The sequence below is a fragment of the Oryctolagus cuniculus genome, chromosome X (genome assembly GCF_051225735.1).
Source record: "Oryctolagus cuniculus isolate XC-2025 breed Fujian yellow rabbit chromosome X, ASM5122573v1, whole genome shotgun sequence".
Taxonomy (NCBI): Eukaryota; Metazoa; Chordata; class Mammalia; order Lagomorpha; family Leporidae; genus Oryctolagus; species Oryctolagus cuniculus.
The window spans coordinates 94,724,189-94,742,895 of record NC_142888.1 but is presented as its reverse complement, the minus strand read 5'-3'; the positions used below and the strand labels follow the sequence as shown (position 1 = coordinate 94,742,895).

At 39.7% G+C, this 18,707-nt stretch overlaps 1 protein-coding gene across 1 annotated transcript in view; it reads left to right on the top strand.

Moving 5' to 3' along the window:
- DIAPH2 (diaphanous related formin 2) overlaps positions 1-9,856 on the top strand; it is a 947,972-nt gene extending 938,116 nt beyond the window's left edge. The window contains exon 28 of the mRNA XM_051827761.3: positions 4,573-9,856. Within this exon, the coding sequence (XP_051683721.1) occupies positions 4,573-4,637 (65 nt within the window). The 3' untranslated portion in view covers positions 4,638-9,856. The remainder of the gene's footprint in view (positions 1-4,572) is intronic.
- Positions 9,857-18,707: the final 8,851 nt, after the last annotated feature.

Genomic DNA, 18,707 nt, shown 5'->3' with positions numbered 1-18,707 from the left:
GAGTGACTGGATTATGTTAGATTAACATTGATACCTCTACATGCCTATGAAGCATCAGAAAGAAGACAGTTCCACAGACAACAACAAAGTAATACCTAACCTTGTTTCTTCAGTTCCAACTTGACTTCTTGAGGCAGTATGCAAAGTTATAATCTTGTTGTACCTTTGGTATACACTTACTTTGTTAGAAGATTAATTGCACACTCTTAGGTTACATATGGCAAGTTTAAGTCATCCAGTCGACCCTGTGTCACACTGTGTTTAAGCATCATGTGTTCTGTGCTATTCCTTAGTTATTTCGCTTGACAAAGTTTTCAGGAAGATGGAAATTAATGGTGTAGATTTGGCTATGGATCTGAAGTTTTGTGATATTCAGGTATTTAGTGGATTATGTGCTCTGTACAAAGTTGCTGAGTAAATGGTTGCCTGTATGTATCCTAGAGCAATATATTAATGGGTTTGATTCATTCACTGAAAAACTCAGGAAGGTTTTGAGATAAATGCCAAATCAACTTATGCTTAGAAAAGTTGTAAAGCCTTTTACTCTTAAGACAGCAGGAAAAGCCTTGACATCAATTTGAGTTGGTTAACGTGCCATTCAGAAGGTGCATAGCCATGTTAAAGCTGAGCCATGTGTTTATATTCCCTTTTGGAGAAAAGTTTGAATATTTAATTTTGGCCACCCTTCCTCCATAAGATATACATTTTCATATGACTCTGTCCCCCTCTTCATCTGCATGCCTTGACCAGGTTACTCTCCATAGTATCAGAAGCTCTTCACTCTCATTTTGGGGCATATTTAAAAGACAAACTTTTGATGACCAAACAGAATCTGTTAGGATGTGCATATCCTCCTATGGTGGATTTGAAGGGTGTATTTTTGGATTGATATCTCAGGCTTATTGCTGCATTATTCCTTGTGTTTACAAGCTTAATTGAATCCCTTAATGAATTTTTAGACCATGAGGATATTTTAGAATATCTGGGCTTGGTTATTCACCATAACATGGTACTCCATGAATTAAGGAAACAGAAGCAGAGGAAGAACATGACAAATCATGTACCTCCACCTCCAATGAAATGTGTTTTCCTATATCTCATTGCACAAAATTCTAACAAGTATATACACATAAACACCTTCCCCCTGCATCTTCGTCTCTTTGATTTCCATCTTCATCTCTTTGATAGTAGGCAGCTTGGAGGAATGCCACTACTTGTTATCAAAGCCTTCCTCCATATCATCTGAGATAAATATATGTGTTTTAAACTATTGACTTTTTGGAGGAGAGGCCTCTATTTTTGCCATTTGAGCTACACTAGCATTAGTAGTATTGATAAAATAAAGCTAGCTCAAAAAGTGAATTTGGTTTGGGCTCAAACCCTATCACCTGGGCACCTACTTCTTCTACCTGTGTTTCCAAATAGGAAATGCAATCACTTTCACAATGGGCCTAAATTACTCTATCACCCGTGACAGCAATAATATCTAACATTGGTTCCTTCCTCATAAATGTGATGCGAACTATGAGTTCTGACCTTATGTGAGCCAGGTCACTGATTTTTACCCATTATTCTTTAATACTATAAATATAAAAGTTGTATTTCAAACATTTCAGTGATTTTCAATCTCTGCTTCTGAGAAAAAATGACTCCAAGCATAAAAAGTTGTCATCATTAGATTGCTAGCCATTAGATGTGCAGACAGATGAAAAAATGAATACATGCATAGAGACATACACAAAATGAGTCTTCCAAAAGTTCATAGAAAAATAGGATTAAAGTACAATGGACATTTTCCTTGAACTTTCTGAAGTCCCCTAGTGTGTATGTGTGTGTGTGTGTCTATTTCACAGTATCCTATAAATTCCACTGCTGACTGGATCCATACAAGTCCATAGTCTAAGTATATGTTTTGTAACTAAATTAGTTTTTAACATCAGTACAAAGCCAGCGCCGCGGCTCGCTAGGCTAATCCTCTGCCTTGCGGCGCCGGCACACCGGGTTCTAGTCCCGGTCGGGGCGCCAGATTCTGTCCCGGTTGCCCCTCTTCCAGGCCAGCTCTCTGCTGTGGCCAGGGAGTGCAGTGGAGGATGGCCCAAGTGCTTGGGCCCTGCACCCCATGGGAGACCAGGAGAAGTACCTGGCTCCTGCCATTGGATCAGCGCAGTGTGCCGGCCACAGCGCACCGGCCACGGCAGCCATTGGAGGGTGAACCAACGGCAAAGGAAGACCTTTCTCTCTGTCTCTCTCTCTCACTGTCCACTCTGCCTATCAAAAAAAAAAAAAAAAAAAAAAAAAAAAAAAAAAAAAAGAAAGAAAGAAAAAGAAAAAAAACATCAGTACAGAGAACTGGAAATAAATCAGCAGATCCAGGTCAGCCATTGCTGTTATTGTATCTACTGACATTTTTTCATAAACAAGATTATAGGCTGACATTTTTTAAAATGTAAGTAGTGACCTTACAGAATCACTTCTTCACATAATTATCTCATTAACTTGGGAACCTATTAGGCAACCGAAAAATGGGGGGATAGGAGCAGAAGATGGAGAAAACCTGGAATAATGCTCTTCTGTATATGCCAAATGCTGGATTTGGGCCCTGAACTTCCTGGCTTCCCAAAACTTTCACATGCTTTCCTCAGTTTGCTTTGACCTGAAACTTTCTCCCACCAAGTGGCACCAGTGAGTTTCAGGTTGATGTGAATCCTCCCCATTGTTTATTACTTCTGAGGCTGTGATTTTATAGGTGGTTCTTGTCTTGGACTCAGGGGGTGGTGAGTGATTTTGTGGGGTGCCAGTATACAGTATTGCCAGAGTGAAGTATGGATGCCTGTGAACTTTCATGTGTAGGACCACCAAGTCACAAGAATTTCATTTTTTTTGTTATACTAGAATACTCCTCTGAGAATGTTCCCAACATTCTCACATCTCACGACTTTACCAGTTCAAGCTTAAATGCTAGCAATGCAGTGGGAACCATTATATTGCAATCTCATTTTTAAATGTTTTCTAAGAAATCCCAAACCAATCTGTATGCAAACCAGTGACATCTTAGTAAGAAAGCTTTTACCCAGGAATGTTATCTTCACATTTTGAGCTGAATTGTGATCCATATCACAAACTAAATAATGGATTTTTTAATGGTATCTTCAAAAGGATACCCAAATAATTCATCACTCAGATATATCTCTGAGTAGAGAAAATGCCTCTCTCTTTCACACCTCTCAGTGATATTATTGCATTATGAAGCACTTGATAGGCTTTAATCTCATGGCTGGTTGGCTCACTGCACTCATACCTTGGTGTTAATGAGGCAAAGGTCATGGGAGCCAGTTAGCCTTGTGTGGTGAATTGACCACAAACTACCAGGTATCTATCAAGAGATGTTAGCACAGAGAAGAAAGGCACCGTAGCCCTCTCAGACTCTTCTCATAACAGGCAGGATGTGTTATTTGGACATCATCATCTTAGGGAGGAAATGAGTCGCAGCTTGGAAGGCCCCAACATCTACCTCTGAACAAAGCAAGCCTGACATTTCGGCATTAACTTTGCATTATAATCCCCCATCATACCATTGATTTGCTGTGTAACCTTCATCACTAAAGCAGAGATAATAGGATAGAATGAAATGGGCTTACCTCCCGGGGATGTTGTGTGAATTAGCAAATTAACGAGTGTAAAATGTTAGCATTTATGTAAGTGCTGTTGGTTGTCATTATTTCTAGGGACCTAGTCTCATTCTAAATAGAGAATCTAAGTATATTATGCTTTTGTCAGAAAGGGATGTTCCCCCACGTCAATTGCATTTAAGCTGAGCATAAAACAGAGGTGATAATAACATAGTAGTGCTCATCGCAATGCAGAGCTGTAAACCTTTTTCCTATTAAAGCTAAAACTATTTTCAGCAACTTCCATTGCTTTTAAACTTTGCTTTCTAAGCTTTGTACCAACAGTTGTCTCTTCAGTGATTATTCTTCCCGTGATTGGTGGGGGAATGGGACCTATTCTAGGTCCCATTCATTATTCATTCCCATAATGACTATATAATGTATTGAATTTGTTTACATCATACAATCAGGCAAACTTGGTAGCTGGTTTGATTGCCACATACTGCAATCATCGTAAAAAATAAAAAAGCTCTTTTTCTGCTCTGCCCATGCTGGTGTCCTCTGGAGGTAGCCAACATACAGACTGAAAACTCATGGGGAATTGAAGTGCTTTCCAACAAAAGGCACGCTGCATAGATCCTTTCAATTTAACATCTTTACCAAGGAATTTTGTTGTCGCCTGCTATTTCCAAAGGGACTGTGCTTGAGAGAATTCTTCCATTTCTTTTATCACTCTGACTTTGCTTACCCAGAAAAGTCATTTATTGCTGATTGTGGAACTCTTGAACTCCGCCTGGCAGCTGCAGTATGAACTCCTCAGATCTGGGCTCCTCGTTACTTATTTACATATTCATTTGAAGTGATTTTTCAGGACTATTTGAAAACGTCTCTCAACCTGACATCTTGTAATAGCCAAGATGTAAAGCTCACCGTGTTCTTGGTTCTTTTTCTCTTTGTCTTCCAGATACCAGACGGGTACCTTTGGAAAGGTCACGCTCTCGCCACAATGGAGCTATCTCATCTAAGTGATTCCTGATGCCAAAGAATGTGAAAATGTTTAAGAACACAAAGTCCTATGATTTGAAAACAACAAAACATGCACTCGAGGGATGGAGAAGAAATAAGTGCATTTCTGCAAAGATGGAGCTAAGCTGGATGAAGGAGTGTCCATTTATAAAATTCTCATAAGACTCCTCCCACAACTGTACTACTCTGAACACAGTGGCCAGGATTATAAAATGTGTATTCCATTTTAGTGTAAAGATGTGTATTATTTGACATTATGTGCGATCTGACTGTGATGATGAAATTGTAAGAAACTGAAGAGTTCTAAGGCTCTTGAAAACATTCAGTCTATCAACAATTTACAATTTGTTAGTTACTTCAACCTAAAAAAAAAAAAAGAGAAGAAATGGGAAGGAATTATTCAATGTCTGTTTCCAGCCTATAATGTATAAAAGGGAAAAGCAAAGGAAAATATGATGCATATTAATGATTTGAAGAGGTGCTAATGTTGCACACACTGTAAGAGAAGCCATTTTGAAAATTTCAAAAGGAAGTGCTCCACCCCAGATGAGTTATCTATGATCTTATCTCCAGTGAAAGCTGATAGATTCATCTGCTTTGGCTGAAATTAAAGTTATCATTAGTCTACAGTTTCAGCACGATATTATAGGCACTTACCATCAAAAACTACACCAAAGTTTTATGGAATCAGTTGAGGAAAATGTTTTAAACTTTATTGAAAGAAAAAATTTTCTAATTATTCTCAGATACCTACTTTATACAAATAGTTTGTATGACTATTTTTGAGGGAGGAAAAAACCCCTCTTATTTTAATGTTTATGCTAGGGACGAATCTGAAAATTCTGTTACCTTCATTTAGATTTTAAAGACAAATATTGATTCCTATTCTTTGTTGTTTATTTCTTCCTTCCATTGCTTCTTTCTCCCCTGACCCCCTTGAAGGCAGGGAATAGAGTTCTAGAAGACCTGAGAAGAAAGAGATTTCTTTCTGCAGGAGGCAGCAGAAAACTGTCTGAAAGGTCAATTGTTTTATCCCTTTTCCACTCCCCTTTCCAATTCCGCTTTGGTGGTCTGAAGAAGAAAAAGAAATTCTATGTATCTATGTGTATATATTTGTATATTTATATCTTCTACTACAATAATTCAACATCCTAGTAACTAAGTAAACTCTTCAATCATCATCATACTTACCTACCTTATATCAACAAATTAAGATGATGCTGCCAAAACAACTATAGGAGGAAAAACATACTCTACATTTCTCTTAAATAGATGAGTAAATGCTACACTTGACTTGTCTATTATTTTAAAATATGCATTGGAATAATGTGGTATAACTTCTCTAGAGTGCAATTTTAAGACTAATTCATGCAGATGATTGTGGTTATTGTAAAAGGTTTATTATATATGTCTTTCTTCTATAGAAAATCCTATTTCTCCTCCCCCAAAGCACATTATACACATTCAAAGAGAAGAACAAATGATTGGTTTGGCAAGTCACCATTGAAGAGAATGTAAACAAGTGGACAATAGCTCACATCTTCCTTTAGAGATATGTATAATGACTCAAACTACTGCCTTTTTCTCCACTACACTGTTACTTGGGTAGTATTCTTCAAAAAGCTCTGAAGCTGCTACAATACAGAAATCATAAAGAATAACAGTATCTGAGATTTTACAATTTTATCTTTTCTATAAACACATACACATATTTAAGAGACACATCAACTTCACACTGTTTTTTAACAACAACAAAAGTTTAGGTTCCACTAATTTATGTAAATACTTAATGTGTGTATTTTTGACTTCCCAAGTCTTTTCTGAAACCTTCATGGTATGGCTTCTTTGAATCTTTTGATAGTTTTTTAGGCTGTAGCAAAATGATTTAGAAATGGTAACCCTGACTAAAACTGGGAGGCATTTGCCATGCCATATTAGCAAGCTGGACAAGGTAGACATACTGATATATCACCTTTTCCAGATTGTGAACTTGCCTTATTTTTCAGTTTGTGAACAAGAACGAATGAAGTGCTATTACTCATAAACATAAATTATATATTTGTATTTAGAGCATTCTCACATGCTTTTCACAAACATTAAAAAAAAAACCCAACCACACTTTCAGGGAAGTTCCAACAATTAGGTTAAAGGGTTTGCTTCCCAGATTTGCAATGGTCCTGCTCCAGACATTTGCATTTGTTTTAGATTGAAAAGTATCACCCCCAAAAAGTCCATTTTTAGTATTGAAACAAATTATACTAAAGTCCTTTGAGTTTCTTACTGCCACACTTCAGATATGCATTTATACAGATTTTCTTCAGAATGTTAAAAAATGTGCAATACCTTTAAAATGTTAACTAGTTGTATTTGTTTCCTTTGACTGCTTTAACAAATTATCACAGATTTGGTGGGTTAACACAACAGAAATTTACTCACTCACAGTTTTGGAGGTAAGAAGTTCAAACTCAAGCTGTTGGCAGGGTCATGCTCCCTCCAGAAGCTCTTGAGGAGAATCCTTCCTGGCCTCTTCTAGTTTCTGGTGGTTTCTAGTTTCTCTCTAATCTGTCTTTACATCACCTTCTCCTCTGTGAACCTAATCTCCCTCTACACCTCTTTTAAGTGGATGCTTATGATAACATTTGGGAACCACCCAAATTAGTCCAGGATGATCTTCTATTCTCAAGATCCTTAACTCAATTGCATCTTCAAGACCCTTTTTCCAAATGAGGTAATATGCACAGGTTATGGGAATTAGGTTGCGGACATACCTTTTTGGAAGCAACCTTCAGCCCACTGCTGTCTGCTCTCTGGCCCTCCAGAATTTGTGTGTCCCATGTGTAAAATACATTTGTACTATCTCAGCATTTCCAAGTCTCAACCCATCACAGTACCAACCGTAAATCCAAAATCTCATCTAAATATCATTAGTTCAAAAGCCCAAATTTCATACAAATATCATCAGTTCTGAAGTCCCAAATCCTGTCACCTAGATCATCTAAATTAGGTGTGAGTGAAACTCTGGGTAGGATGCATCCTGGGGCAAAATTCCTCTCCTCTTGTGAACCAGTCAAATAGCAAAGAAGTTATCTGCGTTGAAACTACAATGGTGGGACAACATAAGGTAACAATTACAGATATTCCTAATCCAGTTGGCAGGGAACAGAAAGTAGAAAGGAGTTATCTGTCCCAATCATTTTTGAAATGTTGCCAGACAAATTCCCCTTAGATTTCAAGGCCTGGCAATAACCTCTTTGACTCAGGGCTGCATCCTTTGGGGCTGCACCTCTTCCCTTCTGGTCTATGGATTAGATCTCTGCCTCTGTGCCCATGGTTTGCACTTGTGCCTTGTTCCAATGCTTGGCCCTTTGCCTCTGTACTCACAGCTCTGCTCTTTATATCTTGAAGAGTAGCATATGTTTGCAAGCTGGGTAGTTTTATTAGCCTGTTTCTTCCCTGTAGAATTCTGGTAGTCTGACAATGTTCTCTCCTTTTGTCCTGTCCTGTCTCTGTCTCTTTCAGGTCAAGCATTCTTGAAAACCATGTGGTTCTCTTGTGTATGTCACTAGGTTCACACCATTAGAAAAGAGGGTCCTCACAAATATTTCCTGGATAACCCCATCTCTATTCCAGGATTCTGCTTAGATACTCGACTGAACCCATGGGCCAGTGTCTAATCTCTTAAGCACTTGCCAAAGGTCCAGCCAATACCCTTGGCCTTATCTTCAGAGCACACTTCACTATTAGTGAAAGCTCCCAATTTTTGCATCTTTTATAATCTGAATAGGTGCCAAATTTCCCAACTCATCAAGGTGTGGTTTCTTTGTCACTTACCAGCTCTTTTCAGTTCAATCTCTTTCCTCTGTTAGTTTACTGTAAGTATCAGGAGGAAACTAGGCCACACCTGTAAAGTTTTGGGTGGCAGTCTCCTTAGCTAAATAGCTAAGGTCATCACTTGCAAGTTCTGCCTTCCACACTATAGGATACAATTCAGGTAAGCTTTTTGCCATTATATACAACAAAGATGGCCTTTCTTCCCTCTTCCAAGAAAATGTTCCTCATGTCCTGAGCTTTCACCAGAAAATCTTTTAACATTCATATTCGGACTTCCAGTCTGGCTATGTTTTCCTATCACATGAATCAAAATTTTTCCAGGCTGTAGCCATTATCCAATTCCAGAGCCACATTCACTTTGTTAGGTCTTTCTTACAATAGTATTCCCATTTCCCAGTACTAAAATCTGCATTGGATTCCTGTGGCTGTTGTAATAAATTACCTCAAAGATGGTAGCTAAAAACAATAGAAATGTATTCTCTTACTGTTTTGGAGGCCAGATGTCCAAAATCAAGGTGCTGGCAGGACTACAGGGGGAACATCTATCTCTGTGTCTCCCAGATTCTTGTGACTCTCATTGTTACTTGGCATCTTTCTCTGCTGTCTTCATATCACCTTCTCCTCTGAGTATCTAATCTACCTCTGCCTCTGTCTTATAAGGACGCTTGTGGTGACATTTAGGACTCACCCAGATTATCCATGATAAATTCATCATCTCAAGATCCTAACTTAAGGACATCTACAAAGACTCTGCAGGTTCCACAGGTTCCAAGGATTAGGACATGGACATATCTTTGTGGAGGGAGAGGGCATCATTCAGCCCACTACACTAGTTATTGCACATATATATTTTTTTCACCTTTCAAAATACATCCTTGGTGCTCAAGCCAAATTGAAAGTTGTCTCTAAAAGCTATTGGCTACACAGACTACTGCATGCTTTGTTGTTAAGTGGATGAACCAGCTATTCTAAATTTTAGTTGATACTTTTGCTTCTATAGCCAATTAGCTTGAAGAAATAATTGATCCCACCTTTGTGCTCTGGTGTATCGCTTCTGCATCTTGATGGAGTCTTTGACCGAATGTCTTCTGTGATATTCATCATGCAGGCACAAAACTACCTCTGATACAGAAGGATTCTTTACAAGCTTATTTTAGACATTGTGAATCCCTCAACGGAAGGGAGAGATGAAAGCAAAGACTTTGAATGGGTATTGAGGGAGATTGTGTCCATTCCAAGCCATCCTAAAGAAGTATATTAAGTAGTAGTAGAATTGTGGATTTGTGCTCTCATTTTGCCTTGAAATAAATCCTGTCTCTTAGCAGGACCAAGAATGACTTGCAATCTATATGTAATGCCTACTTACTTATTCAATAAAGGTATACATTAAATGTTGTGCTTCCTATGATAATTAAGTTTAAGAACTAGTGAAAAGGCATAAACTGAAGTATCAAGACAGGATGTGAGAACATTCTAGGAGAAGCTTCAACTGAACCAAAGTGTAAGAGTTTTGTGGGTTGTTAAAAAAGTTTTATTTACTTGAAAGGCAGAGAGACAGATGTCTCTCATCTACAGGTTCCCTGCCCAAATGCCCACAACAGCCAGGGCTGAGCCTAGGCCAGGTGCCACAAACTCAATCAGAATCTCCCACGTAGTTGCCAAGAACTCAAGTACTTGAGCCATCAACTGCTACCTCCCAGGGTGTGTGTTTGCAGGAAGCTGGAATTGAGAGTGCAGCTGTGACTCAAACCTAGGCACTCTGATAGGAGATACAGGTATCCAAAGAGACATCTTAACTGCTATGCCACTATGCCAAATACCTACCCCACACAGGTGGAGATCATGGGATCATATTAAAATTTTCTTTTTGTATTCTTTGGCACTACTTGCCAGAGTAACAGAACATGTTTATTAAACAACTGAAGTCTAGAAAAGTCAGAGGGTAGTTTGCATGCTTTCAGGCAGACTGTTTCTACAGAAAAAAGTTTTTTTTTTCTTTTTTTTTGTCTTGAGTATAGAACTAAAGCAAGTGAGCTTCGAAGGCCCGGAGGAGTAAAATCAAGAGTAATAAAGGATTGTAGATCATTATTCTTTAGAGGGCTTCCAAAAGAATCTTTCATTGTGAGTGGGCTGACTTACTTGAAGATGAAGGGTTGGGCAATGTAATAGCCAGGTCTGTAATAGATATGATCCAAAACTTGGCATGACCATTGTTTCCCTTGGAATGATTTGTCCCAGGAACAAAATATGAGCACATTGTCTTTTTACCTCCCAGGCTCCAAATAGGTAAATTCCTGAATCAAGAGTCTGAAAACCTTAGAATGCATTACTAGAGGAATTTGAGCTTAATTCCAAGAGGTCAAAGGAAAGTGGAAATCTGGAAATACATACAAAGTGCATCTAAAAAGCTATATAGTTTTGATTTAAAGTAAAATGGAAACTATAGCCAAAGATCCCGTTTACAGACTAAATTTATTTAGATGTCTAGTGTCCCAATAGCCACAAATGAAATATTATTACAGTTAGTGCCCATTGTAAGGAAAACAGCTTGTAAATACATGAATTATGCAAATCATAACTTGGTTACTAGCTCTTGGAGATTAGCCAGAGTTCAATTTTTAGCCATAATGACCTTACTTTTTGCTAATAGAGGCTCAGATAATATTTTCACCTATATCTTGGCCACTTGAGATCCAGCCAATATTTTCACCTTTTAATGTTTATGAGCAATGTGTAAGAGCTATTATTGTATCATTAGACATAATAATAAATAATGTAAAAGCCCTCAACTTCTCTATTTTGCTAAAGCCTGCCCTACCTTCACCCCAAGTGCAGCTGTTCTAGCCACTGAGCACCCATTTTGTTGGAAGCTGGTTTTTCAGGACACAACTACAAATTAAGCAACTCTGCCTTCAAGATCTCACAGTCTAGTGAGAGAGAAGGCACGTACAAATAGAATCACCATTCAAGGTGGGAATAGATTAATCATAAGAATGCTATAGGTGAAGCAAAACCAAATCACTTTTAGAGAGGTATGGTGGGTATTGGGGTAGGAAGGGGATATCAGTGTATACTTTTTGGAGGGGGTGGCATTGCAATTGAAATGTAAAAAGTCCATAACTTTGGATATGTGGCATTTTTGTTCACTCAGTCAGTATTTACTGAGTAACCTACTGTGTGCCACATAATACTAGGCTCTGAGGATATAGTAGTGATACAGTAGTGATAGATGTGGTCCCTATTCTCATAGAACTTACGTCTTTTTGAGGCACAAGGAGGGACAGCATGAGCAGAGGCACAAACTTGGCACATCTTGGTGCGTATGAAGGGAATATTGAAAAATTCAGTGTGAGTAAAGTGTATGTTCCATGAAAGCCAGAGTAGTTGTATGGTTTGAGCTTAATTCTGTAAATGGTAGGGAAATACTGAGGGGTTTCTAGCAAAGAAATGATATAGAACACTTAAGAAAGATAACTCTAGAAGTTCTGTGTAAAACAGATTGAGAGGGGAGAGGCCATAGAAGGACTACCTTGTTGGAGGCTGGTCCAATCATTTTTGAGAAATGAGAGCCCACCAGTGGGACAGATCCAGGTGACATCTAAAGAACTGGCAACCAGTTGAGCTTGAAAGCATGAAGAAATGGAGGAGTCAGATTTGACTCCAAGATTTCAGACTTGAGAAACTAATGAGTAGCCTTCAACAGAAAAATCGAACATAAGAAGAGCTCATTTTTTCCATGGTACATGGCTATGCATAGCTGCAGCTCTGACCCTTGGTTTGATCCTATTAACCATGCTGGTGAATGGCTCATACAAATGTTATGTACACGTAACATCAAATCATTGAGGCATAGAGCAGACAGGACATGATTTCTGCATAAGAACTTATTCAGTGGTAGTATAGTGATTATGGTAATAAAGGTAAGAGGAAGTTCTAGGTTATTTTTTATTCCTTTTCTTTTTCTTTCCTTCCCCATGCCCTTCTTTTCACTTTCCTTTCCTTTCCTTTTCTCTTATTTTTAACAATGGTGAAAGCCAGAGGCTGGCACCATGGCTAGTAGGCTAAGCCTCTGCCTGTGGCGTCAGCATCCCATATGGGTGCCAGTTCTAGTCCCAGCTGCTCCTCTTCCAGTTCCAGCTCTCTGCTATGGCCTGGGAAAGCAGTAGAGGATGGCCCAAGTCCTTGGGCCCCTGCAGCTGCATGGGAAGCCTGGAAGAAGCCTGGTTTCAAATCAGCTCAGCTCTGGCTTTTGCGGCCACTTGGGGAGTGAACCAGTGTATGGAAGACCTCTCTCTCTGTCTCTCCCTCTCTCTGTAACTCTACCTCTCAAGTAAATAAATAAAATCTTTATAAAAGAAAAAAAATGGTGAAAACCAAAACATTGAATGGCTGATGAAAAGAAAAAAACAAACAAAAAAGGACAAAGACTGAGTGGACATTAAAATGTACTGACTCAGTTTTGGTCTCATAATGACAGGAAGGAAAGGCATTTAGATGAAGTATAATTTATGGGAAAGGCTTAATTAGTTCACAGGGCTTCTTAAGTGTCTGGTTAATATTTTAACCAGACAGTTAAGAGTTTATTGAACAATTATTACTCTATGAAAGATCCTAAAATTCTCCCATTTTGCTATTTTCCCGGTAATATTCCAGACTTCCAGACTGTCCCCAAGCCTGTTCTCTTTATGTCAAATACCTCTGTACTGAAAGAACTATAAAGCTTCACTGTCCAGTACATTCAACTGTTAGATCATGTGACACCAAATGCCTTTATTTTAAACAATATTCTTTTGTTATGGGAGCCAGTTTATGAGTTTGCTCTACCTCCCTCAGCCCCAAAGACCTCATGGAGCCATCCCTCCATTTTCCTACAAAACCCAACTATCACAATAGGAGTTACATGGAAAATATCCCAATACTACAAAATTTTCTCTTTGAGCATCTTTTGGAGCATTGTGGCATGCAATAACACAGTGGCCTAGAATTTCTGAAAAAACTCAAGAACTGAAGTGCTTTCCCTAGTTGAACAGTAGTAGCACTTACGGAGGCAGGGAGGGGAAATGAAAGGGGTTGCGATCTAACTCCCTTGAAGAAGTCAGTATACTGATAAGAATGCACGAGTCTTTCAGATGTCAGGAACTTTTTGACTCTAGAGCGTCTGTGATAACAAGCTCACTTGCTGTGACCTTATCTTGTGTAGCCCTGTGTATTTTTGAAGGCTTTCACTTTTCAAATCCATGATTCCATCATCTTACTTCTTGTCAGACTATAAACATCCTCAAGTTTCTACCATCCCAATTAAACAACAGCCTTCCTCTGACTCTGCCTCCTTCAAGGCTACCAATGACCAACTCAACCGCCAAATGCTGCGAACACCTCTCAATTCTCACCCCACTTACTTTCTCCCATTTCTTCCTTCAGTCAGTCCCCTTGTATTAGTGGTCGCCTTCACATTTGCATTCTCCCCAGCTCCAGCATCAGCCTAGATAAATCTACAGCTTTGACAATTCCCTTCAAACAGATGACTGTGAGATCTCTCCTGGGCTGCAGACCACCCTCTCACACTGAGCCATCCTGGCTGAGTCTGTTCTCTAATAAACTTATTTTTCCATTCAGGTTCCCTGTTTCATTATTGGCCCTACCTTTTCCCAATCTGTAAGGCTAGGCATGCTGGAAACATCTCGTGTTCTTTTCTCTCCCCTAATATTTAGCCAGGCTGGAAGTCGGTATTCACATTTCCATCTCTTACTTCTGCGACCCATCCTTCAGGCTGCTCAAGATCACTTCCTAAGGTGCCTTTCTTGGCCCAACTTATACGCTTTTGATTGTTCTCCTTTATTAAAATAAAGGTAGTGCAGCCTTCATTGCTCCCAGGAGCAGACTCAAACATAGCTTTCAAGCCTCTCCTTCTCTAGCAATGCTCCACTGGATTTATCATTTGAGTATAACCACGTTAAGCAAACATGATTGTTTTTTTAAAAAGTTTATTTTTTTAAAAAAATTATTTATTTGAAAGTCAGAGTTACACAGAGAAGGAGAGGCAGAGAGAGAGAGAGAGAGAGAGAGAGAGATCTTCCATGTGCTGATTCACTCCTGAGTTGGCTGCGAAGGCTGGAGCTGTGCCCATCTGAAGCCAGGAGCCAGGAGCTTGCTCTGGGTCTTCCCATGTAGGTTCAAGGGCCCAAAGTCTTGGGCCATCCTCTACTGCTTTCCCAGGACATAGCAAAGAGCTGGATCAGAAGTGAAGCAACCAGGACACGAACCAGTGCCCATAGGGGATGCCAACACTGTAGGCAACAGCTTTACCCACTACACCACAGCACTGGCCCCTAGTTCCTTTATTTGAAGAGCAGAGAGACAGAGATTCCATCCACTGGTTCATTCCATGAATGCCTGCAACAGTCTGGCCTGGGCCAGGCCGAAGTCAAGAGCCAGGAACTCAATCTAAGGTCTCCCATGTGGGAAGTAGGGATCTAAGTACTTGAGCCATCAACTGCTGGTGTGCATTCAAAAGAATGTTCATTCACAGGAAGCTGGAATTGGGAGTGCAGCTGGGACTCTAACTAAGGCAATGTGATATTGATGCCAGCATCCCAAGTGGCAACTTAGCTGCTGCACTAAATGCCTGTCCCACAAACATGTGATTACATCCTTAAATGTGCACATACCTTCGTGCCAGTGTATGTACATGCAATTTAGTCTGACTGGTGTGGCCTTACCACCCAGCCTCACCCGTTTGCTACTATTAATCCTTCAAGGACCAATACTGGCTTTCTGGAGGCTTTCTTAATTTTCCTTCCCCCATTAAAATAAATTGTGCTATCTATGCTCCCATAGCAATTTGTTCATACCACTGTTATGGCCTTTATTTCATTCTGCCTTCCACCATAGTTAGTTGTCTGTGTCCTTGACTAAAGTGTAAGTTCCTTGATGGCAATGACTGTCTCATTCATCTCCGGGCCTTTACACAAAGCAATTGCTCAATGAATTAATGTCTAGTGTCAACTCTCAGGGAATTAAACAAATGAAAAGGAATGTTTGGTACAGGTAATGGAAAATCATAGCTAATTTCTTCATCTTGGGACCTAAGGACCTGCCTAAGGGCAGTGTTGAGGACAAGCTCCCCAAACTGTGGATGGCTGGAAGTTGACTTTAGAGGAGTACTTGCAAGAGCTGATGACTGATTGAAGACAAGTAGAAAGCTTTTTACTCCAAGGTCAAGCTTTTAACAAGTGTCTGCTACATACACGGAGGGATTTGGCTGTACTCCAATTATGCTAATATGTTTTATATATGGGCCTCCAGCATCTAGGAACCACCTCCCTAAACAACTTAATAAGTGTAAATATCAAGGCAGAGTTGTAAATGTGGAACTTATTTGTAATATATCAACCTTGTTATTGTCAAATGTCAGGGGATATAAAGTCATGGCAATTATGCTGCCTGTTTTTTTTTTATTACATTTATTTTACTTTTAAAAAGTGCAGTATATCCCTGTAAGCTTCCCCCATTCTTCCCTGCCTAAAGAATTTAGTCTGGCTGTGTGTTGTGGATTCACAGAAGACAGGAACTTTAGGATCACAGAATTAATGGGCATCTCTAGTAAGAAAGAGACCTTGGCTGCACCACTGACACTATTCCTCTACTCCCTGTGTATTTCAACAATTCAAGTTATGAGACCTGGTGGGTTACTGCATACAAAGGGCTATATGATCGAAAGCACAGAATTGCCTCTTCCTCCTCTTCCATGCCACCTGAGCATGCACATATGTATATGCCATGTCACCAACAAGCTGTCCACTATGCACAAGGCCTTCCAACTCTTGACTGCCAGGCCTGTGTGATACAGTCCAAAGCTACCTCATATGTATACTGAAACGTGAAAGCGAGGGGAAGTAGGCCTGATTTCTCTAGTTTGGACCAGAAGGGCATCTATAATGTCTTTTTCCCAGCAGTCCCTTTCTTTCCCCCAATTCTCAGTAAATTACATCAACCATTCAGAAGGGAAAGGGCCGGTAGATCTTTTAGTCCATGTAACCATGCATACTCTGGCAAAGTGCTCTTTTTGTTCTGAGGAGTTATACAGGCATCCTTGGAATCAGACAGGAAACGTGCCAGGCCACAGAAGTCCATTGGCAAGTGCATCTCTTTTAAAGTGTTTTTGAAAAATGCCACTTTCACAGTTTCCTTGAAAGAGAAGGACCAAAAACGAAAAGAAAAGGAAAGAAAAGAACAGAAAAACAATGGTTCATTCTTGCACCCAGGAAGCATTTTAGGAGTCTCATTTCCCCTGATTGTAGCACGCTCCTCCTTTTCAATCCAACAACCACGTTAACAAAAAGCCATTCTTCTCTTTACCACTCATTTCACAAATATTCACTGAACATCTACTATGTGACAGTACTGCACTAGGCATTCTATAATAGTGAGCAAAAGCAGACCTGCTACTGGTCTTCTTGAGCTTATACTCAAGTGGAGTGTGCCAATGGTAAGTTAATAAACATATGATTACGGTTGTGTTGAGTGTCTCAGAAGGAAAGATAGATAGACTGCAGGAGAGAAGAATGGTGTGTGTGTGTGTGTGTGTGTGTGTGGAGACCAAAGTTAGATTTTACAGCCATGAGAAGCCTCTCTGAAGTGATATTTAATTGGAGACCTATAGGATGAGTAGAAAATAACCAGGTGAAAAGTGAGCAATTGCATAACATCAATGTAAAGGAAATAAAGTCCATACAGTGGAGTAGAGTGTTTGTCAGCTTTTCCCGTGCTGTGTTACAGTTACAAACAACCCACAAACCTCATTTGCCATAGGCAAAGTCCATGTGACTCTGTGCCAAGAGTCTTCTTCATCCTAGCATCAGTGCTGAAGGAGGAGCCTTTTTTTTGTTTTTTGGACATGACAATCTTACAGCCAAAATGGCTTTAAAGCTTCTGGTCGTAGGTGGCAGAGGTCATTTTGGCCCACATTGCATTGACTAAAGTGAATGCTGTAACCAAGCCCATATCAGTTCATCTGAGCAGTGTGGCATAGACTCTCTAACACGGAAGGAAAATTAATACCTGGAAACAAAAGCACGATCTGCCATAGCCTGTGTCCAAGTTCCAGTTATAGCTTTTACTGGTAGACGTAACACTTCACTTAACGTGCCAGGTCCTCAGTTTCTTCATCTCTACAAATGATGTTGAAACAACTGAAGAGAATCTGAGATGTTTTTATTTTTCAGGGTTGAAGCTGGTCAATTCCTCAATTGAGGAAGCAGCTTGGAGGAACTGAAAACGTATAACCTTTTAAAAAATTATTTATTAATATAAAGAAAACAGATTTCATGTATTTTGTAGGTACAATTCTTTTCTTTTCTTTTGTCTTTTTTTTTTTTTTGACAGGCAGAGTTAGAGAGAGAGACAGAGAGAAAGGTCTTCCTTTTTCCGTTGGTTCACCCCCCAAAATGGTCGCTACGGCCAGCGTGCTGTGCCAATCTGAAGCCAGGAGTCAGGTGCTTCCTCCTGGTCTCCCATGCGGGTGCAGGGCCCAAGCACTTGGGCCATCCTCCACTGCCCTCCCGGGCCACAGCAGAGAGCTGGACTGGAAGAGGAGCAACCGGGACAGAATCCGGCGCCCTGACCGGGACTAGAATCCGGGGTGCCGGCACCACAGGTGGAGGATTAGCCAAGTGAGCCGTGGCGCCGGCGCTTGTAGGTACAATTCTAAGAAGATAACCATACTTCCCCCCTCCCCCCTCCCTCTCTCAATTCCCCCTACTTCCCCCTACTTCCTTTCTTTTTTCTTTAAGTTTTGCAAAAACATAATTTCAGCCCACTATATAAATCACAAGCTTAATGCACCACTAATCATAATATTCAACAAGTCAAAAGTACAAAGACCACAGTTCTACAGGAATATAAAAAAGGGATAAAAACAACAATAAAATCACAAGATGTTGTTTTATTCTTATACTTTTTTTGTATTCTGTATTAACTACTACATGTCAGAGAAATCATATAATATTTGTATTTTTGGGACTGAATTATTTCACTAAGCATAATGGTTTCCATTTGCATCCATTTTGTTACAAAAGACAAGATTTCATTCTTTTTTATGGCTGAGTAGTATTCCACAGTGTATATATACCACATTTCCTTTATTCAGTCATCAGTTGATAGACAGCTGGGTTGATTCTATAGAATCTTATAGTAATTTGGAGTCTAATGGTTTTCTGCATTTCCCCCTTACCTTTCTCTTTC